Here is a 27,936-nt window from a genome sequence, read left to right as displayed (position 1 = left end):
CAAACGTGGTTTGAGTCACCACAGTTGATCATCTTCTTGAAGGATCCAACAAATCCGTTCTACATGCTGCCACCACAGTGCCATGAAGGTGAGTGGAATTTAGTTAATCTGTCCCATTAACAAAGTATCTTTCCACAAACTGTCCCATATTATTTGTGATAAATCCCAGACCTTCCTGTCAACAATTATCCCAGGGGTTTATTCTTTAGAAAATTGTTTAAGCTCCAGACCACTGACATAGGCAAGGCTTCTGATTTCACAACGATGCAAGCTAGTGGCTATGAAATGGGCCACAAATTTCAACTATGTAGGTCTATAAAAAGCAAGGAATCTTTTTCTATTTATGTATGACTGGCCTTCACATATCTAAATTTGCGTTCATCCAATAAACTTCACACTTGCGCATGTGTATTGCTGAGAACCCAACGAAGTGCAGTGTTGAGTGGGAAGTTGATCAGATAAGTATAAATATTTAACAAAGTAAGCATAATGTGTGACCCCCAACAACAGCTGGGCTTCTAGAAACCAGGAAACCCACTTTCTGAAAAAGGATAGGGTCATTGCAGTTTCAAGATTTCGGTTGTATTGGAAAAGCATCATCAGGACCTCCTGAGTCATAAGCTAAACTTGACACCATCATGGTTTTTGAAGTCCAGGTTTCAGTATTCTACAAAAGAAATGTTCCTCACACTTTGGGTGGGTGGGCTTTAAATAAAAAATGCAACTGTCTTTAAAAAGTAGCATATAAAAATCACCCAGCTGAAATTATAATGAACGAGATTTCGGTTTTAAAATTTAATTTTAGAGCAGAGATTTTCAACAGGGGGTCCAAGACCCCTAGGGGTCCTCAGTTACTGCAGGAGGGCTACCAAATAATTAATTTTTTGGAAAGGTTTTTTTCTAAATTTAAGTGTTAACATGAATCCAACATATTAGCAAACATAAATCAGCATATTTATGAAAAAACAGTGATAATTGGCTTACTGGCCTATAGGTAAGGTAGCCATCCACAGATTTATCCCAAAGGATTCACTTGCCACTTGTATGTTTAATATTAAAATATTATTTATACATTCATGCCCACAACAATTATTTGAATAGCTTAGCTAGTATTACATTCACTAAAAAGGTATGTATAAATGCTTTTGACCGCCCTACATATTATTGTAGGCCCAGTTTAATATGCAACTTAATGTTATACAATATGTAGAAGGGGCTCCCTGCTCCGAATGTCTTTCAGTTAGGGGGTTAAGGGGTCCTTGGCTTAAAAAACGTTGAAGACTCCTGTTTTAGAGGACTTCATATTTTAATCAGTCCCAGTCGGGCTTTTGCTCATGTGGCCAAGGAAACGTCATCAATTTGGCTCAAATCGCACCCAACAGTACTCATGAAGCAGTTAAGTTTGTTAAACGCTTAAAAATAACTAAATGTCTTTTTTCAACATTAAGTTTGATGGTTACTTATTTATTAACATTTAATGTTCTTGGTAAATTTGAACCTAAGTGACCGGACAAGTCGGGAGCAACGTAGACTGGAATCGAGCGAACCTTTTTTACTTGCAGACGTAGTTAGCAAACGAAGCCTGTGATTGGACAAGCTAAAAGGACGTTGCGTGGCTACGGCGGAAGTACAGTAGAATGGATCATTTCGCATTTGATTGTTGCTAATTTTGCAAAAAGTTTATTATTACATTGTGTTTGCACGTTTGCGAAACATGGCTTGTTTCTTCAGAAGTAGAATTGCAGCAAAGGTAACGAAGCTGAAAGTCACAAAGGACAAGTCTATATGCTAATGCTAACTTGCAGCATGCCTTGACCCTGGAGCAAGTAAAAACAAGAGGGAGGCAGGACTGTCTTTCTCATAACTGTTAGCTAATACTCTAATAGCTTATCTCATCCTGTTTATTGAAATCTTCTACATCTTTGTGTTTTGATGTGTAGCTGGGTCGGACTCTGCAGCAGTCGGAGGATGCCTTCATACCAGCTCTGTCAGCAATTCCAGTTTTTAAGAAACAGTTAAGTGTGTTTACTCCTCTCTTTGAGTCAGATGCTCTATATGTGTCTGTCTGTTAAAGCTCCCTGAACTTTTACTCTTCAGGCAGACTGCTGACTTCAAACTGTCAATCAGCACATTACGGATCAGTGGGATTTTACCATCCAGTGGTGACATTCAGCTGCAGACAGAAGACCTGGCCACTCGGGTAAGATTCATCTAGAAGGAAGCATGGGGTAAAATGCTACAACTTGTTTTGTCACCATGCTGTTGTAAGCTCACAAATAGATTGCATTTTCTTAATATAAAGTATTGGGGATATACACACGAGTGGATGAAGACACAAAGAGCTGATGTTCTTTGGTGCCAAGGCAAAGGAATGACAAATTAAGTCTTTCATTACATACATTTGTCAAGAAAGCTAAAGATGTTAGAAGTCTCTGTATCCTTTTGGGTGCACAACCTTGGTTTCCACAAACCTATCAACAGGGTTCAAAGATCAGCTTATAACCGATTATATCTAAAATATTAGAAAAATAAGAGGATACTCAACAAAAACAGACTTGTACATGCTTTTATAACTTATAAAATAGTCTTCTGTGGTGGCCTTCCTTCTGTTATTCCACAGAAGATGGTGGGTTACTTACTTACTTATTTACTTGCTTGCAGATCAGTCAGAAAGCTGCAGCCACACTTTTAACATGAGCTAAGAAAACCAAGAATATTTCTGGACATACTGTATGTCCTCAAATTATTGGCTTTAAGGTTCTCTTATATACGGTGGCCGACAGGGGCAAATGCCCTGCAACTTAAGAAAACACAAGCAAATAGACAAAACACAAGCAAATTAAGAAAACAGCTTCATTAATTTGACAACACATGCGCAGCATTCAGCAAACGCGCTGCAAATACCACGCGTTTGCCCCTGTCGGCCACCGTACTTACATGTATGTTAGATGTTTCCAAGCTATGAGCCAGTCAGACCTCTCAGGTAATTTGGCCTTGCAACTGTACTGTATTTACTGTATGTACTGCTTAGCATTCTTGCTTTATTGAGGGTCAAATCTAAATCTGGTGAAGCTGCCTTTTTTATGCTCCTAGTTGCTGGAATAGCCTTATGTGCCAATGTGGGCACCTTCCTTCCTTGTTAAGAATGGCTAATATTATTATATTTGTTTACTTTTCCTACTTTATTTCTTTATTATATTTTACGTGAAGAGCACTGAGTTTTCCCATTTGTATGAAATGTGTAATATAAAATTACTTCATTTTTTTAAGATGCTCTCTAAATCTATTGTGCTTAATATAATCCTGAATTCAATAAGACAGACTTTTAGGTTCCTTGAAATCTACTTTGTATTTTTTTTAGTTGAAGCAGGACAGTGTGGTGGAGGACATATCTGCTGGATGTGGAGTGATCAACTTTAAAGTGAATCGCAAGCTTCTTGTCCAGGTTTGTCTGTTTTCTTTTCCACTTCAGTGAACAATCTTGACTGTTTCTACTGTGATTATTATCTGTTACCTACTACATCTGTTTTAGAAAATGTTGGAGCCATTTGGAAAAGAGGAGGATGTGAAATTTGGGTTAACTAGTGAACTTTTCAATACTCTCAAGAGAGGAACAACGCTAGTTGAATATAGGTATGTTTTAAAGTGTTTGTATAACGTCTTTAACACAACATGCAATGTCTTCCCCTTTATAGATTGTCATCAGACTGAATTAATGTGTTTTTATCTTGCAGCTCTCCAAATATTGCCAAAAAATTCCACGCTGGACACTTAAGATCGACAATTATTGGTGAGTTCATTTATTTTGGAACTGAAGCCAAAATAGTTATATTGATTAATATGCATGTGAGTTGAACATTGAACTAAATATTGGCTGGTATTAGCTCATTGCAGAAATATTAGTATTGGCATATATGTCAGCTGATAAATGACAAGAAATCGAAGTACAGAAATGCCAAATATGTGTTTAATTTTGTAGTTTGTCCTCTAGAGAGTATTGAAGTTTATTTTTGAACTGTAAAATGTTCTGCCCAGTATCTTCATAATGGTTAAAAAAAGGAAATTTATTAAAATGTTCGTTTCGTCCAATATATCATTGTCAGATTTTTTAAACCCTCAAATAAGTAAAAGTAATAAGTATTTCTCTCAGAAATCCTTATTGGGCTATACTGTAAACTAGGGCTGAACAATATGAGGTAAATATCTAATTGCAATTACTTTTGGTTGATATTTTAATTGCGATATGAGTCACGATATTGGAGGAAATTATAATTTTTGCATCATTATTTTCATTTTCATTGAAAAGTATATTTAAATGATCGTGGTGTGATTTTACCGAGGATCTGTACCCAACAATGATTTTTTTTCTTGAGTCTGTTGTATATGATGTGTAGGCCAGGACATCTCTGCAGCACCACAGTACTTAAAGGTCCTATGACATGCTGCTTTTTGGATGCTTTTATATAGACCTTAGTGGTCCCTAATACTGTATCTGAAGTCTCTTTCCCGAAATTCAGCCTTGGTGCAGAATTACAGCCACTAGAGCCAGTCCCACAATGAGCTTTACTTAGGATGTGCCATTTCTGTGTCTGTAGCTTTAAATGCTATTGAGGAGGAGAGAGGGGGGGAGGGGGGCAAAGTGGAGGGTGGGGGTGTGGCCTTGACCAACTGCCACTTTGCTTGTTTGCAAGCCATGATGTCTCTCTCTTTCTCATGGGCGGGCCAAATTCTCCGGGTGGGCAAAGCAGAGAAAGGGGAGGTAACCTTGCCCCTTATGACGTCATAAAGGGAAGATTCCAGATCAGCCCATCTGAGCTTTCATTTTCTCAAAGGCAGAGCAGGATACCCAGGGCTCGGTTTACAGCTATCGCCATTTCTAGCCACTGGGGGACCATAGGCAGACTAGGGGAACTCACATTAATGTTAAAAAACCTCATAAAGTGAAATTTTCATGCCATGGGACCTTTAATTCATTTTGGTATTTTGACACATATTTTTCCTTTAACAAATAGTTTTGTCTTCGATAAAATTGTGATTAATTGTGCAGCCCTACTGTAAACTTGCATTTTAAAATCGTAGTACAGTCAGTCAACTGCACTAAAAAATATAATCCCCCTCTCCAGGTAACTTCATTGCTAACTTAAAGCAGTCCCTTGGAAACAATGTCATTCGCATGAATTACCTCGGTGACTGGGGTATGCAGTTCGGTGAGTAAACGTTGTGTCAGGTGTCCTCTGGTCTCATAAAAGTGTCTCTTGAGTGAATTTTTACTGACAAAACTAGTTTTCTTTCTCTAATTTCAGGTTTGTTGGGAGCGGGGTTTGGTCAATTTGGATGCCAGGAGAAACTAAAACAGAATCCCTTACAGCATTTGTTTGAGGTTAGTTTGCATAGTTGGATAAAGACAGATAGCCACACTAATCTTTATAATTCAACAGATTCATTAGTGATTTTTGAGTTTGTTACGTGGCTTATATGCTGTTAAGAAGTAGTGGTGGGGGCCTAGTATCAGATACAGCATAGTATCTCGATATTTTCCGTGGCAATACTGTATCGATACAGGGACCCCAAGTATCAATCTTTTATTATATAAATTGCACATGACAACTTAAAGGTCCAATATGTAATATAGTTACTGTAATAAATCCAAATGACCCCAATGCGTCATCAGATATTAAGGAAACATGCTAAGTTGAAATACTATCTTTTCTGACAATGCTAATGCCAGTATTTTCTCCTTTTGAAATTTCCGTTCCGTGACGGAATTTCTGTTTGTGTTTGTTGTTATCAACTGCCCAGTTTGTCAGCCAGACCGGGTTGCCAGATATACCTATAAAAACTTAAACCCAGTGCGCTACAGCTGTGAGGTTAGTACAGCCATAAAATCAGCAAACGAACAGGATCAACGGAGATTGATTTTACCCGACAAAAAAACCGGCATGTTTCTAATAGTTGCGTGACCAGAGACGTAACAAACCCCTGGTAAATATTGGAGATGTATTTGAAAGATGAAGACAGCTTAGAGCCCAAAAAGACGCAGAGTTGGCTAATTTCCTCCTGAACAGGTAAGCATTAGCTTCAGGCTAATTTATCACGGCTATTAGGGACGAGCATTTTATGTCATTTCAACATTTGTGTAGCTACTCACATTGAATTATATAGCTAGAGTACCCGAGTTGGTTACTTGCAAAAACAATTGAGACACAGCCAGTGAAGTGATCCTGACTGGTCCTGGCTAATGCTGCCATGCTAACCCTGCTAACTGGTAACGTTACCAGGACCAGGCAGGCAGGCCACGGCTGTTGACAACGTGTAAGCGGCAGTAGCTGACAATGGTGAGTTATTTGAAGCCAAGAGAGGGGGGCTGTAAATTGAAAAGAGAGGACCTTGAGTTTGCAGTGTGTTTAGCGATTGTTGCCGTAATTCTAAGACAATAAAGTGTGTTCAGTCGGGTGGAAAAGGACGGCAAGGTAGTGGTATTTTTAGCGGTTCCTATCGTAATTCTAAGCCGAAGAAGTGTGTCTGTCTGGCATGTGGAGAGGATGGCGAGGTTGTGGGATTTTTAACAGTTCCTACGGTAATTCTAAGCCGAAAAAGTGTGTCTGTCAGTTGGGTACAGAGCTCCACGTGAGCACGGGCTTTTATGACTGTCAATATATATATTACATATTGCACCTTTAACTTTTTGGGACTAGAATGATAAAATCAATTGCCTTTTCAGTCCACTAGATGGTGCAGTTGAGGTTTTGTTACTGGTGAGGTCAGAAGGAGAAATTGAACTTTTTAGATAAAACAGACGTTGACAAAGTTTTAGAGACAATTTGAAGTTGGGAAAAAGGTAAATTGCAATACAACGGTAATTTGCAATATATTGCAGAATATCGCAATGTGTTTAAAGTCGCAATAATATTGTATCGTGACATAAGTATTGTGATAATATCGTATCATAGCGCCTCTGGACCCAGTTTTTCAAAAGTAATCCAGTGGGATTTCGGATCACGGATTGGATCAGATCTTGGATCAGATCTTGGAAATGGGTTTTTCAAAGGCAAAAGAGGGATTCCGAACTAAGATAAGAACCAAATCAATTTTTTTTTTTTTTTAAGTGAATGATCACAAAGTCAATGTTTACTGATGATATATACATTTCTTCATATTTTAAGCATATAGGAAGCATGTCACATCTAATGAGATATGGACTATTGGATAGTATTATTTTTGTTTTGTTATTTAACATTATAACAAAATAAGGAATGTAAAATGTTTTTGTTCATTACAGTGTTTCTGTTTCTTAAAATTAAAACAAACAATGGCTATTTGTGGCCACCGGTCTTTTGCCTACCTGTTGTTCTTTGCTAAGCCAGTAGGCTACACTGTTGGTTCCATTTAAGGCTCTGGTAAACAGGATTTGGTAATCCTGAAATTTGTTATTTGGATCACAGTGATCCAATCCAATGTTCCTTTAAATTTCCAAATCCGGATCAATTTGATCCAGATTAAATTTTTTGAAAAACTGGGCGATTCCCACCCCTATTAAGAAGTGTGTTCTTCAACATTAATATGCCGTTTTTGTTTGGCAGTAATTGTTGTTGTTTTTTTCTTGCAGGTTTATGTTCAAGTGAACAAGGAAGCAGAGCACAATGAGGATATGAAGCAGGCTGCCAGAGACTTCTTTAGACAGCTGGAGCAGCATGAGAGCGAGGCTGTGTCGTTATGGCAACAGTTCAGAGAGATCACAGTGGACGAGTATCAGCACATTTACAAGGTTCAACCAGCCGGACTGAATAACACGCATGACCAACTGACACCAATGGTCGAAAAAACCTAAACTCTGAAATATAAACTAAAGAAAATATCAGTAGAATGAATATAATTTAATCTTTTTTAATTTCAAATTACATTTAATGACATTCATTTCAAATCTTTTCAGCGGTTAGGGGTCCACTTTGATATTTACTCCGGAGAGTCTTTTCACCAAGATCAAGCCCAGGAGGTGGTGCAGCAGCTGCAGAGCCAAGGCCTGTTGAAAACCTCTGAGTATGTGACTGTATGTGATGGCCTTTAATCAGTAGCTGACATGACACACTCTAATTCAGGGTTTTTCCTGGCTCAGAATGGGCCTTTGGGGGTTGATCAGTTTTGCGCCAGTGAAGGCAATGAGTCTGTTACCCTATTTGAAAGAAGTCTGTGCATTTACCTGTTATTTCTGACAATTTGATGACAAACATTTTGACAAAAATGTATATTATGCTTGAGTAAATAAAACCCCAGTAAACAAAACTGGTTAAAAAAATACGGGGGATGGGCGCCAAAAATTCCTCTATGTAGGAAAAACCATGTACGTAAACGTGTTAGGAGGCCAGTGGGTCAGCTTCCTGCTCCCAGTTGGTTTATTTACTGGGTGGCCACTAAAGTCTGCCTGATCACATAATTGGACTAAATGGACTGTTTAGTTGGTTGTCATTGATTTATTATTTGTATGGTGTTGAAAGTATTTGCAGACCATCTATGTATTTATTTATTTTTGATCTGATGCTTGATCTTGTTATGCTGGCCATTTCTATGGTGGCCGACAGGGGCAAACGCCCTGCAATTTAAGAAAACACACGCAAATAGACAAAACACAAGCAAATTAAGAAAACAACTTCATTAATTTGACAACACATGCGCAGCATTCACCAAACGCGCTGCAAATACCACAACACAACCAAATACATAAACGCACTGCAAATACACACAACACAACCAAATACATAAACGCACTGCAAATACACACAACACAACCAAATAGATAAACGCACTGCAAATAAAAAACGATGCAAAAAGAAAAGCACGCAAACCCCGAAAAAAGAAGCGATGCAAAAAGAAAAACAACTTCATTAATTTGACAACACATGCGCAGCATTCAGCAAACGCGCTGCAAATATCACAACACAACCAAATACATAAACGCGCTGCAAATACACACAACACGCGCTGCAAATATGAAACGATGCAAAAAGAAAAGCACACAAACCCAGAAAACAAATGCAACAAAAAAACGCTGCATCCAGATTACACAACGGAAGTTCTCCAGGCCTCTAGAGGGAGCAGCTAGTGGAACAGCTGGATTTTCGACCGTTATTAACCGATATTAAATTCATATTATTATTAATAACATAATATATTATTAATATACAGTCTATGCTCCCGTCTCATGCCCTCCCGGCTGGTGCTGTCCCCGAGCTTCGGCTTTTCAAAATAAAAGCTTGCGTCTGGTCCGCTATGTATTTGTACTTTGGTGTGTTGGATGTTTGTGAACTAAACAGTACGGCAATCATGCTGATGAATACAATAACTTTTTCAGCAGATGTCTTACTTACAACATGTTGGAGTTAGCAAAGCAGTTTTGTGTTTATATGTGCGGGCGGGATTTATTCAGTTTGATAAATCCCACGGTAAATTGGCTGGTTTACTAACAGGGAGGGACTATGAATCCTGTCTGTTTTTTGTATTTCAAGAGCGAATTGCTCCACAATATGAAAACAGATTGATCACTTATTTTGTTGGTAACCGTTGTTGTATAATGACAATATTACACTTGAGGAGGCCTACACTTCAGTAATTTCGGACCTCGAAATTAAACCCTCTCATGTGGCTTAAACAAACGTCAACGTCAAACGCTGATGCAGTTTTAAATGTTTTATCACCACGAGTTTACAGACGTCTCTGCTGATTGAGTATCAGCTGGGACCTGAGCCGAGACACACCCACCAAACGAGAGAAAACAGATCTCAAACTTAGATTTAATATTTACAGTCTATGCAGTTTCTCTCTCTCTCTCTCTCTCTCTCTCTCTCTCTCTCTCTCTCTCTCTCTCTCCCTCTCCCTCCCTCCCTCCCTCTCTCCCCGTGAGGTCGAAAATCCAGCTGTTCCACTAGCTGCTCCCTCTAGAGGCCTGGAGAACTTCCGTTGTGTAATCTGGATGCAGCGTTTTTTTGTTGCATTTGTTTTCTGGGTTTGCGTGCTTTTCTTTTTGCATCGTTTCATATTTGCAGTGCGTTTATCTATTTGGTTGTGTTGTGTGTATTTGCAGTGCGTTTATGTATTTGGTTGTGTTGTGGTATTTGCAGTGCGTTTATGTATTTGGTTGTGTTGTGGTATTTGCAGTGCGTTTGCTGAATGCTGCGCATGTGTTGTCAAATTAATGAAGTTGTTTTCTTAATTTGCTTGTGTTTTGTCTATTTGCGTGTGTTTTCTTAAGTTGCAGGGCATTTGCCCCTGTCGGCCACCGTACATTTCTAAAGAATATGGAGAAATAATCAAAGAACTTGCTAACGGAAGTTTTTTTGTCAGGAAGTGTCTTTTTGTCAAAATGTTTGCCTCTCTACATTATTATTACTTAAATTACTACTTCAATATCAGTAGCATCTCTTCAAGACGAGATGGGGACAGGGGTCATTTTTATTATGTAGTGGCTGTGATTTCTTTCGTTTTTTTGGTATAATTATTCATGTGTAAAAATAATTGATTGAATGCTCCTTCCCTGCAGTTGACATTGATGTATTATTAAACTAATGGCAGCCAACCCTGAGCTTACATGCACTTGTTGTATTCACAGGAAAGGAACGGGTGTAGTGGATCTCTCCCCTGCTGGAGACATGAGCAGCGTCTGCACGGTGCTCCGCAGTGACGGCACAACTCTCTACATCACCAGGTCAGTGCTCGTAGAAAAGGTCCATTAAAATCTGCAAAAAAAAATTTGTTATTAGATGAATAATGCGTAAGAAACCAATTTTGAAAGCAGAAGTCGCAACAATGGCTTATTTTCTATTTACTGCATTTCAGAGATCTTGCTGCAGCGATTGACCGAAAAGCAAAGTACCATTTTGATGAGATGATTTATGTGGTAAGGAAAGTGGTGCACTCGAGCTCACTACATTTTCTTTTTTTAAATTGTTACATTGCTGTCTTTCTTTACATAAGACACATTTATCTACAACATGAGCTACAGTAGTGAAAGACATGGAAATAACACATTGCATTGCAGTCATACGTAAGTGAGAATACATAATATAGGATGGAGCTTTAATTATCTTCAACATTATAGTTTTTTGCACTCGCATATAGAGCTGAACCTATTGGCAACTATTTTGATAATTCATTCATAATTAGTTATTTTTCAATCAAAAATCACAAACATTCCCAAGTTTCAGGCTATGAAAGTATGAGATTTTGCTGCTTTTTTTTTTTTTTTTTTTTTACTTTGGCTTTAGTAAACTGAATATGTTTGGGTTTTGGACTGTTGGTTGGAAAAAACAACACATATAAAGATGTCACCTTCGGCTTTAGAAAATAGTGATGTTTTTTTATGGTCATCTTATAAATGAAACAACTAATCAAATAATTGGCAAATGGATAGATAGATAGATAGATAAATAATTGTTAGTTGCAGCTCTACTCATTTATTTAAATGATGTTTTGATTACCAAATGGGATAGCCATTATGCTCTGATAAAGGCTTCATGCCGAAAAAAGTAAGGTAGTTGGCCATTTGTACATAAATTTCGCAAAAATGAGGTGCCATTCTTTTTAATTACCACTGAAGTGCTGCCTTTTTTCCAAATGTCATTTTTGATCCTCTTTAGGTATAGCAAAAACAAATGTGCAAAACCTGCCAAGCAAAAAAATGCTAAATGGATATTTGTTTACCCACAGTCCGAAAATCATTGATTTTAATTTCTATGATGATGTGAGTCCTCTAAGTCTGGTTTACCCCTTTGATTCTGTTTATAAACTTAGCACAAAAAGTAAGGAAATTTGTGTTTGGTAGATTATTTCTCTGTAGTAACAATGCTTTTTGGCAATAAATCTTATACCGTTGGAAAGCCTGTTTAGTTCCCTTTCAAATGGTGCCCTATTTGAAAGGAACGTGCATTTGTGGGATGAGCAGCAGCGCGGAGTATGTGGGTTGGCAAATCTTCTCTGCCAATGCCAAACAGCTTATTCTGCCATTGACTCATTTGGTGGATTGGATGATTGAAGTTTGGAGAAACAAGACATATTGGCAATTGAACAATTTATTCATTTCACAAACAGGAGCCTCAGTAGCGTGTGGAAGAACCATACACAGCCACAACAGCCTGGCACCTCCTCCTCATGCTGGTCACCAGCCTGGTCACATACTGCTGTGTGATGGCATCCCATTCTTCAACCAGCATTTGTCGCAAGTCAGCCAACGTGGTTGTGTTGGTCTGTCTGGCACGAACAGCACGCCCAAGCTGATCCCACAAGTGTTCAATGGGGTTGAGGTCAGGACTGCTGGCAGGCCATTCCCTCCTCTCCACTCCCACATTCTGGAGGTAGTCTCTGATAAACTCCGTGTGAGCGTTGTCATCTTGGAGGGAAGAGTTCGGTCCCAGACTGTGGAGATATGGGATTGCCACTGGTTGCAGAATCTCATCTCTATATCTCTCTGCATTGAGAGTGATGACAAGCCTCATTTTTCCAGTGAGGGAGATGCCATCCCACGCCATTACACTGCCTCCACCAAAAGGTGTTACTCTATCGTTGCAGCAATCAGCATAGCGTTCTCCGCATCTTCTCCACACTTTGACCCTACGATCCACCTGCCGTAGGCAGAATCTGGACTCATCACTGAACATAACGTTCCTCCACATGTTCAGGTTCCAGTGCACTTGTTGCGGACACCAGTGCAAACGGGCCTGACGGTGAAGGGCAGTGGCAGAGAAGATTTGTTTTTTCATGCTGCTCATCCCACAAATGCATGTTCCTTACAAATAGGGCACCATTTGAAAGGGAACTAAACAGGCTTTCCAACAGTATAAGAATTATTGCCAAAAAACATTGTTACCACAGAGAAATAATCTACCAAACACAAATTTCCTTACTTTTTGTGCTAAGTTTATGTGAATGCAGAGCCAGTTAATCCGAGTTTAGATTATATGTTTGTGCCACTGCTACTACTCTTGAATTTTGATCTTGTTTCCTGTCACACTCTACCCACTCCTTTTTATTGCTGAATATATATTTTTTTTCTGCATCTGTATTTGTTCTTTTTTTTAAGACGGATAAAAGTCAGGAAAATCACTTCCACCAGTTGTTCCACATCCTACTCGCTATGGGACATTCTTGGGCTGACAGGTAGAACGCAAAACACCTGAACACAAAAACACATGAAAGTACGAAAGGTGTCGCACAGATGACGTTTCGGCCCTCAGGCCTTTTTCAATATCAATAATCACAGTCAAACACGTGCACTCATATGTTAAAGGTCCTATGACATGCTGCTTTTTGGATACTTTTATATAGGCCTTAGTGGTCCCCTAATACTGTATCTGAAGTAGGGCTTTGACTTTTGCCCAAAAATCATATTCGAAGTTTGTTTGTTTATGAATATTAATATTCGAATATATTCTAATATTTATTAATAATATTTTGACCATTAAATGCCTTCAGTAAGGCTTATATTGGTATCAAACTTCGTATATGTTCTGTCCACCAGAGGGCAGTGTATCAGTCAGTAGGCGTGCAATGATGATGTTAGAAGAAAAACACACTGCCACCACTGTTTTTTTTTTTTTTTTAAATTAAAAGTCAGACCCTGGATTAAACACAAACAATATGCTTTCAACAGGAAGGTCGGATATTTTACCGTAGCCTACGTAAGTGGTCTTAGACGTGGACGTGTAGTTACATTTTGAAATGCGTGAAAAAGCCTCGGAATCTGAATTGAAAACAAGGTTTACAAGCAAACACATTTACAAAAAAATAATGCCCATAACAGGTTAGAAATTCGAATATTAAGGGCTGCCTAATATTTGTTCGAATATCAATATTTTTTTTAATATTCGAATATCGAAGTTCGGAGTCAAAGCCCTAATCTGAAGTCTCTTCCCTGAAATTTGACCAACTGACACTTTGCTTGTTTGCAAGCCATGTTGTCTCTCTCTTTCTCATGGGTGGGCCAAATTCTCTGGGTGGGCAAAGCAGAGAAAGGGGAGGTAACCTTGCTCCTTATGACCTCATAAGGAGGAGATTCCAGATCGGCCCATCTGAGCTTTCATTTTCTCAAAGGCAGAGCAGGATACCCAGGGCTCGGTTTACACCTATCGCCATTTCTAGCCACTGGGGGACCATAGGCAGGCTGGGGGAACTCATATTAATGTTAAAAAACCTCAAGTGAAATTTTCATGCCATGGGACCTTTAAATAGGCCACACTTGTCAAACATCTGATGTTGATTAGATAGGCTAATCATGTTCCTCCATTAGGGTGGAACATTGTGACTCCAGTACAGTTTTTCCTGCTTCCAACGTTACATGATTGCTGGATATACCAAACTAACTTTTCTTCACTTTCCTGGAGCACGAGCGGATAGCTGAAAGGAACATGACTGTTGTGTGGAATAAGGTTGGGGGGGGGGGGGGGGCTACGTAACGCTGTTATTCTATTATTTCGCTAAGAGTAAACTCAATAAAAAGCCATTTGCAAACACTAAATATCAAACATAAGCCAGACACACAGTTGCTGTGAGCTGTACATTCACCACTTCTAAACAGAGGCAGAACATAACCTAATCTTGTAGATTATTCCTTCACAGTGCTGTGCAATGTGAGAAAATCTCAGAGCTGAACCGGGCAGACACAGCAGTTTTCATCAGACTCACCCTGGGTCGGGTTAATTAAGTTGCATATTAAGTGGTTCGGGATCCTCCTGTTAGTCATTTCGGGGTACAATTTGGTTTTGAAGAATTCTGCAAGCAGCAGTACCATAGGCCAAGCAATCGGCCCGTTTCAAACGGGAACATTTTCAACGAGCATTGTACTAGTATGATAAATGTGGTATATATCGCAACACCCAACAGTCTATAAAGTTCTTAAAATTAGCTCCACCAACTTACACATTAAATTGCTGCTTATACGTTAATGCATCAGTAAAAATAATGTCACAGTGAAAAGGGCCATTCTGCAGAATGTCACGGCACACTATTCTATACTATTCTGTTCTGCATGGCTGTCGGTCTGGGTGGATGGGGCTGACCTAGTCACAGGGCCACTGCTAGTTATGAAGAAGCGATTGAGAGCAGCGGCGAGTTTAAAGGAATACAGACATGTTTTCTGAGTGCTGCAACGGAGGACCTGCTAGATTCCGGTTTCCCCCCATTAAGTTGTGTTAAAATTATTGTCCACGTCTTTAAATGAACTGTCAATGGAGCACTAACCAGTATCAGAATGTGGGCTAACTGGATGATGGATTGGAGCAGCGCCAGAGCAGCAAGGCGTCAGACCTGTTCACCTTACCTTTAGCCTGGCAGCGGGACACTAATCTGTGGAGATTCATATATGCACGGGCAGCCAAGCCCTGGAAGCTCCTAGATGAGTAATGATAGCATCATGTTGACTATCTTTCCTTTTGATACTTGAAGTACATTTTTGCTGATAGTAGTTCTGTAAGTTTAAGAAAACACTTGTACTTGTAGCAGAGTATTTTCAGTGTGTGGAACTGCTTTTACTTAATATATAAATGCATATGCCCCCACTGGTTGCAGGTGTAAGCATGTACCTTTCGGCCTGGTGCGGGGCATGAAGACCCGGAGCGGTGAGGTGGTGTTTCTGGAGGACGTGCTGGACGAAGCTCGGGCCAGGATGCTCCACAACATGAGCCAATCAAAAAGTAAAGCCTGTCACACGTTAAGCAGCGATTTGGCACCATAGAACATGCATGACTTTGTGCCAAAAGTATATTCGCATGTGGTCTATATATATATATATATATATATATATATATATATATATATATATATATATATATATATATATATATATATATATATATATATATATATAATATAATATATATATATATATATATATATATATATATATAATATAATATATATATATATATATATATATAATATAATATATATATATATATAAATATATATATATATATATATTATATATATATATATATATATATATATAATATATATATATAAATAAATAATGTGTGTGGTGCATGAGTCATTTTAGCACTGGCAGACTATACTATTCTCCACGGCCTTTTACAGTGTCTCAGTCGCGGTGTTTGCTTTACAGCATCAAGTTGGATTATCTGATTGCCTGATGCAACAGGGCGTTGGTGCTGTTCTTCCAGAACACCATTTATGGTTATTATGCATACCAACAAAAAACGTTTTGAGCATGCTGTTGATAGACAATTTTCTCCCACAGTGCAATGAACAAATGAAATGAAGGAGCTGCTCACAGCTGAAAGAATTTAAAACTTACATTTACCATTTACCATTTTGTAAAAAAATATTTAGCTGTCTCTTGGTGAAGTTTAATTGGCAGTGGTATCCTAAAAACCTACATAAATCTGTTTGTATACTACTGTATGTATACACTAATGTTGATTTCTTTTATGCTAACTGCAAAAACAGTAAGATAAGTGTATAGTACATACTGTATTCAATCTGTATGTAGTATGGAATTGGGGACACGCTGTCTTATTTAACACAACCCCTCCAGCTCAACGTGGATTCTCCCAGTTGTCTCAACCACAGTATAATTTACGATAATACATTTTTACATTATATCGGGATCATTTTGGTAATGTTACATTAGAAATTTCTTCAGCCAGGATATTGATGGACAAGTCCAAACTACTGTGGTTGTCATAGCAATGGAAGCAAATGTGTCAAAAGAAAAACAAGCTGTCCATCTCAATCTCTTTAACATGGCAAATACTAAGAAAATGGTCGGACTTTCTCTTTCCACAGCAACAAAGGAAATGGACAACACAGAGGACACAGCAGAGAAAGTTGGAATCAGTGCCCTAATAGTGCAGGTGAATTGTTACAGTTGTAAACCTTCCATCTACACTCTAGTATTCAGTCAAAAAAATCAACGGTTTCTTTTCCTGATTTGTCTGCACATGACTATAAGAGAGATTCTAGTTTTCCATTGCATGTTGTTTCAGGACTTCAAAGGTCCCCTGCTGTCGGACTATACGTTTGACTGGGACAGGATGCTGCAGGCTCAGGGAGACACGGGAGTTTTCCTCCAGTACACACATGCTCGACTCTGCAGGTCTGTATTGCTGAAAATAACAAAACTCTATGTAGTCCCTCGTTGATTTTGGAGATTTAGTTATGTGAATCTTTGTAGTGTCATTCTATTATGGTAGGTTTGCAACAAATAATTGTTTTTGATTATTGATTAATCTATAGTCTTTAAAAATCATTAAATTATCATACAAATGTCCACCAAACTTTCCCAGAGCCCAGGGTGACCTCTTCAAATGTCTTTTGTCCGACCCAGATGTTCAGTTCACAATGATTTAAAACCGAGAAAAGCAGATCCTCACATTTGGTGCTTTTACTTCATAAATTACTTTTGTATTGTTGATTTAATTTTCCTTTGATCACCTAATCAATTAATTGACTATTTTTTATTTAAGGTAATGTTTTGTTGGAGGTAGCGTATCAGTAAAATTTACTTTTGTTTCAAAATACTAATGACCCCTTTTAGAGTATTATTATTATTTTATTGGATTATTATTAATAATGCATTATCATTTAAGCAGAACTTTATTGTTGTAATTGGTTGGGTGCTAAATTTAAGTACTTGAAGGAAACAGGAGGAATTATTACAGCTAGTAAAACGTAACAATGTTCATATGTGCACCTGACTAAGACAGACCTGAAAATGTGTCCTTTAATATGCTGCTGGGTTGTTTAATAAGTAACATTGCTTCATATTTTATAAACTGATCATGTTTTGCATGTAGAATAATTTGAATCTACAAAGTAACTATTAACTACAGCGGTCAGAATAATGTAGTGGGGTAAAAAGTACAATATTTGCCTCTCAAATGTGGTGTAGAATAAGTGTAAAGTGGCATAAAATAGAAGTAATCAAGTTCAAGTACTTAGTTAATAACCATCAGGTTGGCAAAAGTTTTTATTTTAAACACTGTACCAGCTGACTTCAGTTCCTAGGTCTCCTCTAACGTTGGTTTAGTGTTAGTTTGCAATATCTATATGCATGGTATTGGATATGAATACTGTCCAAATACATACCAAGAAAAAACGAGAGTTGACTCATAAAGTTGCTCGTTTAAGCTCTTATTGTGGTGTTCTTACTGCAGTTTAATAAGGAGAAATGAAAGTGCCAAGGCAGCTATATTTGATCCATCCCTTCTATTTGACAAGACGAGCATCACCATCCTGCAGCACCTTCTTCGGTAAGCAAACCACTTTTTGAAACCTGTCACCACTTCATTTGTTCTGAATGTTGTCAAACAGACAATGAGGGATGTTGTCACAGTTGGCCGGTGGTGTATCAATATTTGCACTCTGTGATCTTTACAGCTATGATGAGGTGTTGTACCAGTCGGCCCAGGATCTGCAGCCCAAACACCTGGTCAACTTTTTATTGAAGCTGTGGTAAGAACAGGATCAGCGTTACCATAAAGGTGTTATAGATATAGGTAGTTAAACTGTGTACTCTGATGTATTAACTCTCTTCCAGCCACCTGATTGCTTCAGCACATAGAGAGCTGCCAGTCAAAGGAAGCTCGCAGGTTGTTGCACAGGTAGGAAGATTGATTGTGCAATCAGTAAATCCTTACCACACAAGACATTAAAGCAATTACCATAAATAAACAAGACTGTCTCCAAACACATGGGTTGCTCCTATCAGCCTCTGCAGTGAATTAAACATGTTCTGTCGCAGGTTTGGATTGGGAAAATATAAATATTTCTGATTCAAATTGTGATTATTATAAAACTCTGGTTCTGTATTGGTGGTCTGAGTAGTATTAAAGAGACATTTTAACTCAGTCAGCAACAAAGCAATTTGACTCAGCAATGTCAGTTACCCTGCAATATTGATCTAGAGTTAGAGTACAATATCGAGCTAATATTAACCACCATAAGCAACCGGTCACACCAAACCAAGTGAGCCGTATTGCCAAAACCACGGAGTCAATTAAACTGATAAATGAAGAAAAACTGAAAAAATAACTTTTGCTTATGAATAGAACTTTTCATTTTAAGAAAAGGGTTATTTCTTCTTTCAAGAGTTAGTCGATAGTCTTGCTTTTAATATACAGTTATACACAGTACCACTGTGTACCAAGCATAAACTTATTTCTACAAGAAAATAATCTGATCAAATGATTCAAAACCAGCCAGTTGGAGAAAAGTCCATTTACAAGTTACATCAATTAGATACAGAACAGTGCTGACTTTTTAAGATAGCCATCTTTGGTTGAGTATACACAGTACACACACTGGCATGTAGAGAACACATTAACCCGACAACAGTCTAGCTTTTAATTGTCTAGTTGTGTGTTAATTACCTGCAGCTGAATACATTTGCTGGAAACATTTATTTACATGTGGTTACAGATTTTATTTTCATAGTATAAGACATCGCTAATGTTATAATAAGTGCTAGTCTTGCAATTTGAAAATAATCACTCTTTCAGATTCTGATGTAAGTATAAAAGGAATATCTCTCAGCCCAACGTCCACATCATGGTACAGAAATATCTGCTTTTTAATGCATTGAGTAAAAAAAAGCCTGAACACAGGTATTGAATTCTTTTTTTAGGTTAAGCTAACATCAGTGATTGCCTGTAAATGAACTTTACAACAAATGAAAAATCTGTTAATTGCAATAATTAAACCTATATTAAAAAAAAGGTTCTGATTTGCTAAATGTCAACAGGCAAGGTTACGACTGTTCAGTGGAGCCTGCTCAGTCCTGGCCAACGGGATGAGGATCCTGGGAATCACACCAGTTGATAAAATGTAAAACTAATTACTTTATCAGTGTTTTTTTAACTGCTGTAGGTACCATACTGCTTAATTAAGTTGTACTGTAAATAAAAAGCCATTTTCAAAATAAATTCATCAGAAGCATTTGCTTTTCCTACAATTGTCTCAGGTATTTTCCACTCACAGATCATGATTAAAACAAGTTAGGTTTTCATATAGGCTTGGGCCGGTATAGGATTCTGACGGTATGATAACTTTCAGCAAAAATATTACGTTTTCAAGGTATTACGATGACAGCTATAAATGTATTATTTTTTAAATGTCCGGGTAAAAAACAACTTTTTTTTCCCCATTGAACACAATGTATTTTATTTTGAAACACACTGCACACTGGCAGGGAGAAGGATTTCTGAACTGCACTTTCTGTCCTTGAAAACTCATTAAAAAAAAAACAGCTCATACCTTAGACACACCTTTTCAAACTGCAGAATACCTTGAAACCACTAAACGGCCCATTCCTATTTTCATAATGACCGCGGTTTTCATACTTTCATTGTGGTCGACAGCTAGAAACATGTCAAACTCGAAAGGTTTCTATTGTGCATTTTCAGGGGCGTAAATGTCAGTATCTTGATAATGACCGGCTGTGAAACTGGTTCACTGAAACTGGGAATGTTATCCATGTTCGACTTGTTCTTAACGGGACCAAGTTGAATCTTAACCTCTCACAGCTTCAACAAAAACTGAACATTATAACCTTTATGAAGGTAGAATATACTACAGGTTGTATTTGTTTTGGCTATGTGTACCCACATAAACTGGCAACTGAATGTTCATAACATTGTGGGGTAAAAGACAGACTGAAGCTGCATGTGTTACTCAGCTACGGTTGGATAATCACTGTTCGAGGGAAGAATTGAAAAGTTCATTGGTAGTATTGCGTACATGCGGAGCATGTCACTTTTACCGTATTTCCACTCAGTTTTAATGGAAGTTTCAGAAATCAAAACACAAAAAACAGAATGCAACCAGATGTGATACACAAGACACTGGCGAGATGATATAAACATAATCACACATGCAGTCATTTGTCATCCAAGTATGTTTTCCTGTGGGAAGGGCACATTCAGAATCTACACTGATATGGACATAAGACACTAACATTTCACAGTGTAATTACTGATTGAAAAAAACAAACAAAAAAAAACCATACTGTTAATATTAATACATAATGAGTTGTAATATTTACACGCACCCTAGAACAGATAAATGGAGGCATCAAAATAAGAGTAACAAAGTCCTGTTACTGCTTTTTGCTCCAGCATGGCTGAAGCTGACAGACCTAGTCTACCAGCAAGAGAGACTCCTCTGCTGCAAATCGGTGACTTACACAGTGATCAGTCTCTGTTTGGATTCCGTGTCAGCGTCTTTCTGGCTCAGCTTCGATGTGTCCTGCTTTGGAAGTCCGTACAGGTAGATGGAAACACACACCAGCAGGGCTCCAGAGGCAAATGAGAATGCTGCACAAGCGGGAAAGTAAAGCAAAATGAGACATAATTTAAAAGACATTTGTGCACTGGTAGTGTTTTTTTATTATTGATTTTACAAAGATTTTGTTTAAAACAATCTGCATTCCTGAATAGGCTTTGAAAGATTCTGGTATCTCTCAAGCTTAGTGGCAAGCATGAGCGCATTTGCATGACTCAGATATGCTCTGCTAAATGTTAAGCAGCTGGGTGGCTTTAAACTAGAGGTCGACCGATATGGGTTTTCTCTGGCCGATGCCGATCTTTAGAAATCAGGGTCAGCCGATTGCCGATTAATGCTGCCGATTTATTTTGGCCGATATGTGCTTGTTTTTAAACCTCTATTTGAAAGATAAAATGTAACACTAATATACACAGAATTTCTCAACAAAAACATTTATTGAACACTTCACCAATCTACACTTGTAGCCTATACTTCATTTAAAAATGTATAATGTAAAAACATACTGTAGTCTATATTGTATAAATAATGTATGAAAAATATATAAAATAAACGAAACAGGTAAGAAGAAAATAAACATTGTCAAATAAACCTTTCAATGAAAAAATAAAGTTTAGTGCACTTAGCAGCATTTATTAAACTTCTGAGAATACAAATCTGCTTCATACAAAGTGACATGTTATTATTAAATCTCAATACTATTTCCTCCTAACTCCTGTTGAATCACATAAGGCTAGGGCTATCTAAAGTCAGTTCTTGTTCACCTTGTTTGTTAGATCATTGTTCATTTGTTGAAGTGTTTTAACTGTGTTTTGGGGATCCTACTGTTAGCCTAGCTACATGTCCTGTTGCACTCATTAGGATCTTATCTGAGCAGATTTCTGTCATTCAAACAACTCTTGTTTTGTTGTTGTAATTTAAAACTCATCCAGCCAATTTAATAAAATTAAGGGTTTTATTCGTGCTCGAGTCCATAGATGCAGTTAATGGATAGCCTACAGGAACGGAGAACTGAAGGCTCTGTTAGCAACGATTAGCTCCGTTAGCGGTTAGCTCCAGTTAGCTCCGTTATAGGAGTGGATGAGACTGCCACGGACAGGGGTAACAACCAGACTCTGATAAATGATATTCGGGGAGCTTCCACAGCGGTGTGGCCGCGGTGTTCTGTACGGTTTTATTAGTACAGTTAATCCCAAGGCAAGAACACCAGCAACATGCTACTGCTAACGGTAGCGTCTGAGCCTGAAGTGGCTGCGCGAGACACACTGCGCAAGACTTCACGAGGGGAGGGGCTGGAGGCAGCTGGTCTGGGCGCGCTGTAAAAAATGTCGCCTATATTAATGTTTTTAACACTAGGCTGCCCGCAGATGCGCCTGCTTATTAATCGGCTTGATATTGGCCGATGCCGATTATGTAAAAAATTGCCAAAAATCGGCCTCACACGGCCTCTCTAAAATTGCCGGTCGACCTCTACTTTAAACAAAGGCTTCTATTAAATTTATGCAAACATACAAGTCTTGAGCCACAATGTTAGGATAGAGGGTGTATTTGCTGTACAGATTGTAAAATCCCTTGAAGCAAATTTGTGAAATTGGGCTATACAAATAAAATTGACTGACAATCATAAGCCACAACCACATACCATCACCTGATGAGCCAGAAGGACTGCAAAAACTTGAATAAATCAGTATACCAACAGTGAGTACGTTTACGTGCGCACCAATATTCCACTATTATTCCAAATATGACAATATTCCGAATTTGATACAGGTCATGTAAACAGCATATTCCGGTTGGATATTCCGAATAAGGTATTTTTCCGAATATAGCATTTTCCGATTAAAACGTGGGGTATTCCGGTATTATTCAGGTTTTAGAGGCATATGAATCTCAATCAGGGTTTTTACTGCAGTTTACGGCCTCTTGCCCGACCCGACAAGGAGAAACACAGCTACTTTTAAATATTATCAAAGACTTGAATGTCAACAGGTTTTTGGATATGCGCACACATCGCTACGCCAACCTTTTCAAGAAGCTGGTTGAATGAAAGAGGGACGCTGTGTTCGCACGGTCCAACAAGTCCACCACCGCTGGTAAACTATGACATTTTTTTATTTATTTTGCACGGCTACATGTAAACAAGAATATTAGTTGAATATTCACTTTCATTAGCCATGTAAACAGCTTAGTCGGAATATCGTCTTTCGGAATTAGGGCAAAAAAACGCAATATTATGTGCATGTAAACATATTGAATGTGGTTTTGAGAAACAAACTTACTTATCTGTAGTCCAAACAAGAGGACGGACGCCACAGTTGAAAGAACGATGGCGGCTGCGGCAGAGAAACCCTTCATGATGTTGTCTGTGTACTTCACCACCACCGACGTGTACAGACCACCCACACTGGCCAAGACTGGAAGCACAAAGAGCAGTGTCAGCTAAAAATACTAATGTGAAGAAAAGTTTTTCACTAATTCAAATAGAAAAAGGTTATGTCATACTTACATACTACAAAGCACACCCAGGGCGTATAACCGAAGAAGAAGCCTTTCTCCAGGATCTTCTCGCCATCATTCATGAAAACACCAATCAGGGTGACCACAATGCCGGACAGATACATCTGGATGTTTCTCACCCACAGAGACGTGTCTGAGCTCTTCAACACCTTCTCAAAGTACACACCTCAATTTAGAAAGTAGACACAAAACTATTAGGGCAAGTAAATACTAAAATATTTTGAGATGGGTATCTCAAATGTTAAAAACATGATTACAAATGCACGGACAAATTATGTCAATTGTTGGAGATTGAGGCGCACAGTTGTGACATGATTGTCACAGGTCTCCACGGCACATTTACGTTTACTGTGCCTTTTCTCCGTCACAGCACTACGGCGCTTCTCTCTGCTCGCTCAAGTCTCTCTCTTTCGGTCTTGGGAAGCCGACAGCAAAGCCTAACTTTACTTTTAATGTTATCAAACAAAGAGCAATGTTCTCCCCTTGTCCTACTACTAGATACTAGAGTAAATTCATGATTAGGGTTGGGCACCGTTTGGATTTTAACAATTCTGATTCCAATTCCTCCTTTTGATTCCGGTTCTTAGCGATTCTCGATTCCGATTCTTTGAGGGTGGAGTTGAAACGGGTCACATGCTTATTTCACAAATAAGAGAAAGTTTTATTTGGAGTCAATGGTGGGTTGCAGTTTTACCGGGCTTTTTCAACGTAAAATAAAGCCACACTAGAGCGCCGCTTACTGGGCTCCATGGCTGCAACACAACAAGTGCCTGGCTGCTACGGAAACCAAATCTTGCGCGTGTTAAATTGGGAACCCATGATCAGATTTGAAACCAAATCCTCCAAACGATTCCAATAAAGAAATGATTCCGATGGAATCATAATTTTTGAAACGATTCCAAGTAGGAATCGGTTCTCGATGCCCAACCCTACACATGATCACATCTGTTGAGTGTTTGTTATTTATTTGTGCTTTAGAACACAACTGCTGTGAAACAATCAGAAAATAAAAAAAAGTTGTATTTCTCTCATTCAAAGTTTGTTCCGCTCTCTCTCTCTTTTTCTTTCTCTCTGAGCTCGCAGCGCAACGTAACCCCACCTACCATTTCCAGCATGTGAGCGAATTGGTATGCATCACTCCCAGGTTGTGAGGCAGGTCATATCTAAATTGTCATGACCAGGGATCAACCCATGTTGACTGGCTTGGTTGGAATTGACAAAAGGGTTTAAAATTGGTCAAATAACCCTGGTCCGACCCTGGTCATTAGTGTGAAATAGATATTAGATACTTCATTATTTGTATTGTGTGTGTGGTATCTAAATCAATATTGGACTTGGATTACTTTACCTGCAAATCCAGAACAAATAACAGCAATAGCGATGGCAACGAACCCAACAAAAGGACTTTGCTCAATCTGGGGGGAAAAGAAATGACATGAGCCACCAGACAGGAATTACCACCTGCAGTTTAAGGCGATACAAGTAATAATAAACCAAGTCACAGGAGAGATTATAAATTCTTGAGTCACCAGGATGGTCATAACATTTAAATTTTAACTTATGCCACCCCCACCTGAACTTTAGTGGCCTCTGCAGGCTTCCATTGAACGAGTGTTACTCCCCCACAGAGCATGAAGACAGAGAACCACTGCAGCCGGCTGAGAGAGCGGTTCAGCATGAGGACTGTACACAAGGCTGTGCACGGGATCTTCAGCTGATAGGTCACCTAAACAGGAAAACACAAGTTAGGTCTAAAATCTATTGATTTTTTTTAAAAACCTATTTTTACAGCGAAGGTGGACTGAGCATTCCTTTTCAGTAACACACTGATACACCTTAACACATACTGTAGATATTATTAGAGATGTTCCGATACTGATACCAGTATCGGTATCGTCTCCGATACTGCCTAAAACGCTGGTATCGGAATTACTGCCGTTTATGCACCGATCCGATACCACATAATACAGCCCTAAAGAAAATCTACGTTAAAGTAGTTTATTTATGTTCTTTTTCCATTATAACTGACTGTCAAACTGGATAATAAAAGAAAGTTTTGTGGCATTCATTGTTTGTGTTTGTTCATGTTTCACAAAGAGTTTAACCTGAGCCAGACCGACAATAAAGATAGAAATAATATCACATCCATACAGGCATAGTAGTATGCAGTTGTTAATACATAATAAAATATATGACACACTGGTATCGAATCAGTACTCGGTATCGGCCGATACGCAAGTTCAGGTATCAGAATCGGTGTCGGGAAGCAAAAAATGGTATCGGACCATCTCTAGATATTATGGAGACTGCTAAAATTAACCACTCTTTACACACATTTCACCATAAATAAATAAGAAATAGTAAAAGAGCTACTAAACAGTTGTGTTTATTAGAAAAAATATTTGTTAGTTTTAGCTCTTGTATTTATTTTTACCACTGATGCAACTGTAAAGTAAGTGGTTGCAGCAAGCACACAAACGGTTCACCAAAGATCCACGCCCAGCAACTGTATTAAGTGTACATATTGTGCACTCACTTGAACATATTAAAAATAGGATTCAGGTCATACCTGATAAACTGCTGCATCGAGGTTGCTCAAGGCAAGAAAGGCCATATTATTCTGAACTGCATACACTACGGAGGGCACGCTCAGCTTCAGCAGTTCTTTTGGGCTAAAGAAGACATGTTCCACTAAAGTGTTCTTCAGTCTGGTGAGGCTTCCTGTTTCTCTGGCAGAGGAGACATACAAAACAGACTGATGAGGAAGAAGTGTAAATACTTAAGACTATTCACTTAAATAGACAAAAACATTGTCAATGTTATTGAATTGTTGTTTTTGAACGTGTATAGGCACAGAGGACACATCTTTTTCATGCGTATTATTGGACTACAATTATTTTACTGTTTTTTAGTGTCTTACAAGCTTCAGTCACCTGTAACGCACTTTGGAGTGTGCTTAGCTTTATATGTGGTTGATTGAATAAATGTGCATGAAAGGTGCTATACAAATAAGGTTTGCTTGAAGAGATTACAGAAGGAAACCATGTCCTGTTCTGAAGTCAGCAGACAATTAATACAAAGCCTTTGAGGTCTGAGGTTTAGGAGAACAAATTATGTTCTTATATGATCCTGGTCCCTGTTGTTACCAATAATACTCGCTCTCATTGAGAACAAATATCAAAATACACATGGACTGCTGTGTTTCACATTATCCTTCTACGTGGTTTACGTCCCTCTACCTCTAGGCTGTGAGATCTTATTTATCATTCTTGTATCCACTTAATGTTACTTGGTCCCTTACAAATTGTAAAAACCTTTTTCCATATTCAGAGTATTTTTTTCAAGTATATTCTGCGGTGAAAGGTGTAACAGTGACCAACACTTACTTTGTCAGCATCCCCAGACTCAGTATTAATTTAATGACCTCAGTGATGCACACGGCAGTTGTGGAGAAGTACAGATCTCCTGATGAAATGGTCCTTGTGTACCGCAGTGACACTGTGTATGTAGCTGCCACCAGTGTCATCACTGTCAGACAGTACAGTTTGAAGGCCACGCTGACATTTTCTGAGGAGAGACAGGATGAAAATGCTCTGAGTCACAATGGTAACTACAGGCAAAAACATTTTTCAGTTTCAAAGTTGCATATTTAAACAACTTCGGAAAACTTGTAATACAAAAAATAATTGCCTTAATGTAAGTATCCAACTGGGGAAATGTCATAGTGAGGTTTGTTAAAGTTTTTTTTTTTTTTTTTTAAACCTTTTCACATGTAGGTTTTGTTCTCATATTATTTTGAGCCAGCAAATCTCCACTTCAGTAGCACGTACTTTCCAGTTTTATTCCTATCTCTATTCTGAAGGATTTTACAGAGGGGTTTGTTCATATATCATATATCATACATACATATCGTATAGCCTGATTTATGTAGCTAACATTTTATAATGGTACGGCTAGAAAACATTAGCCTATCATGCTAAACTGGGTAAACTCATTGACATATATAAAACTCACCGACGGCCATCGTTGCTTGGATTTGTGTCCGTCCAAGAGGCAAGGAAGTCGATTATCCTGCTCACTTTACATGCCTTCAAAAATAACGTTAACCAAAGTATCCAGTGCGGGTTGAGGAACGTTGAC

At 38.4% G+C, this 27,936-nt stretch overlaps 2 protein-coding genes across 4 annotated transcripts; one reads left to right on the top strand and one right to left on the bottom strand.

Moving 5' to 3' along the window:
- The first annotated feature begins 55 nt into the window (after positions 1 to 55).
- On the top strand, positions 56 to 20,790 carry rars2 (arginyl-tRNA synthetase 2, mitochondrial). 3 transcript variants are annotated; one of them, XM_031321763.2, is made up of 20 exons: positions 56 to 88; positions 1,941 to 2,014; positions 2,098 to 2,200; positions 3,362 to 3,445; positions 3,533 to 3,633; positions 3,735 to 3,790; positions 5,124 to 5,207; positions 5,304 to 5,380; positions 7,607 to 7,765; positions 7,931 to 8,037; positions 10,601 to 10,696; positions 10,828 to 10,888; positions 13,067 to 13,143; positions 15,550 to 15,674; positions 16,786 to 16,853; positions 16,986 to 17,095; positions 18,156 to 18,251; positions 18,379 to 18,453; positions 18,539 to 18,602; positions 19,742 to 20,790. In XM_031321763.2, the coding sequence occupies exons 1-20, from the start codon at positions 83 to 85 to the stop codon at positions 19,826 to 19,828; spliced, it is 1,710 nt and encodes a 569-aa protein (XP_031177623.1). In that variant the 5' UTR covers positions 56 to 82; the 3' UTR covers positions 19,829 to 20,790. The 3 variants fall into 3 exon arrangements, with proteins under 3 accessions (XP_031177623.1, XP_031177622.1, XP_031177624.1); XM_031321762.2 differs by lacking the exon at positions 56 to 88 and adding an exon at positions 1,581 to 1,750; XM_031321764.2 differs by lacking the exon at positions 56 to 88 and adding an exon at positions 1,594 to 1,750 and having other exon boundaries at positions 2,102 to 2,200.
- On the bottom strand, positions 20,344 to 27,936 carry slc35a1 (solute carrier family 35 member A1). The gene is made up of 8 exons (XM_031321765.2): positions 27,811 to 27,936; positions 27,183 to 27,363; positions 26,366 to 26,525; positions 25,370 to 25,522; positions 25,145 to 25,211; positions 23,786 to 23,962; positions 23,559 to 23,693; positions 20,344 to 21,311 (listed from the first exon to the last, which is right to left on the bottom strand). The coding sequence occupies exons 1-8, from the start codon at positions 27,818 to 27,820 to the stop codon at positions 21,178 to 21,180; spliced, it is 1,017 nt and encodes a 338-aa protein (XP_031177625.1). The 5' UTR covers positions 27,821 to 27,936; the 3' UTR covers positions 20,344 to 21,177.

This window comes from Sander lucioperca, chromosome 19 (genome assembly GCF_008315115.2).
Source record: "Sander lucioperca isolate FBNREF2018 chromosome 19, SLUC_FBN_1.2, whole genome shotgun sequence".
Classification (NCBI taxonomy): Eukaryota; Metazoa; Chordata; class Actinopteri; order Perciformes; family Percidae; genus Sander; species Sander lucioperca.
This window is presented reverse-complemented; position numbering and strand designations above follow the sequence as displayed.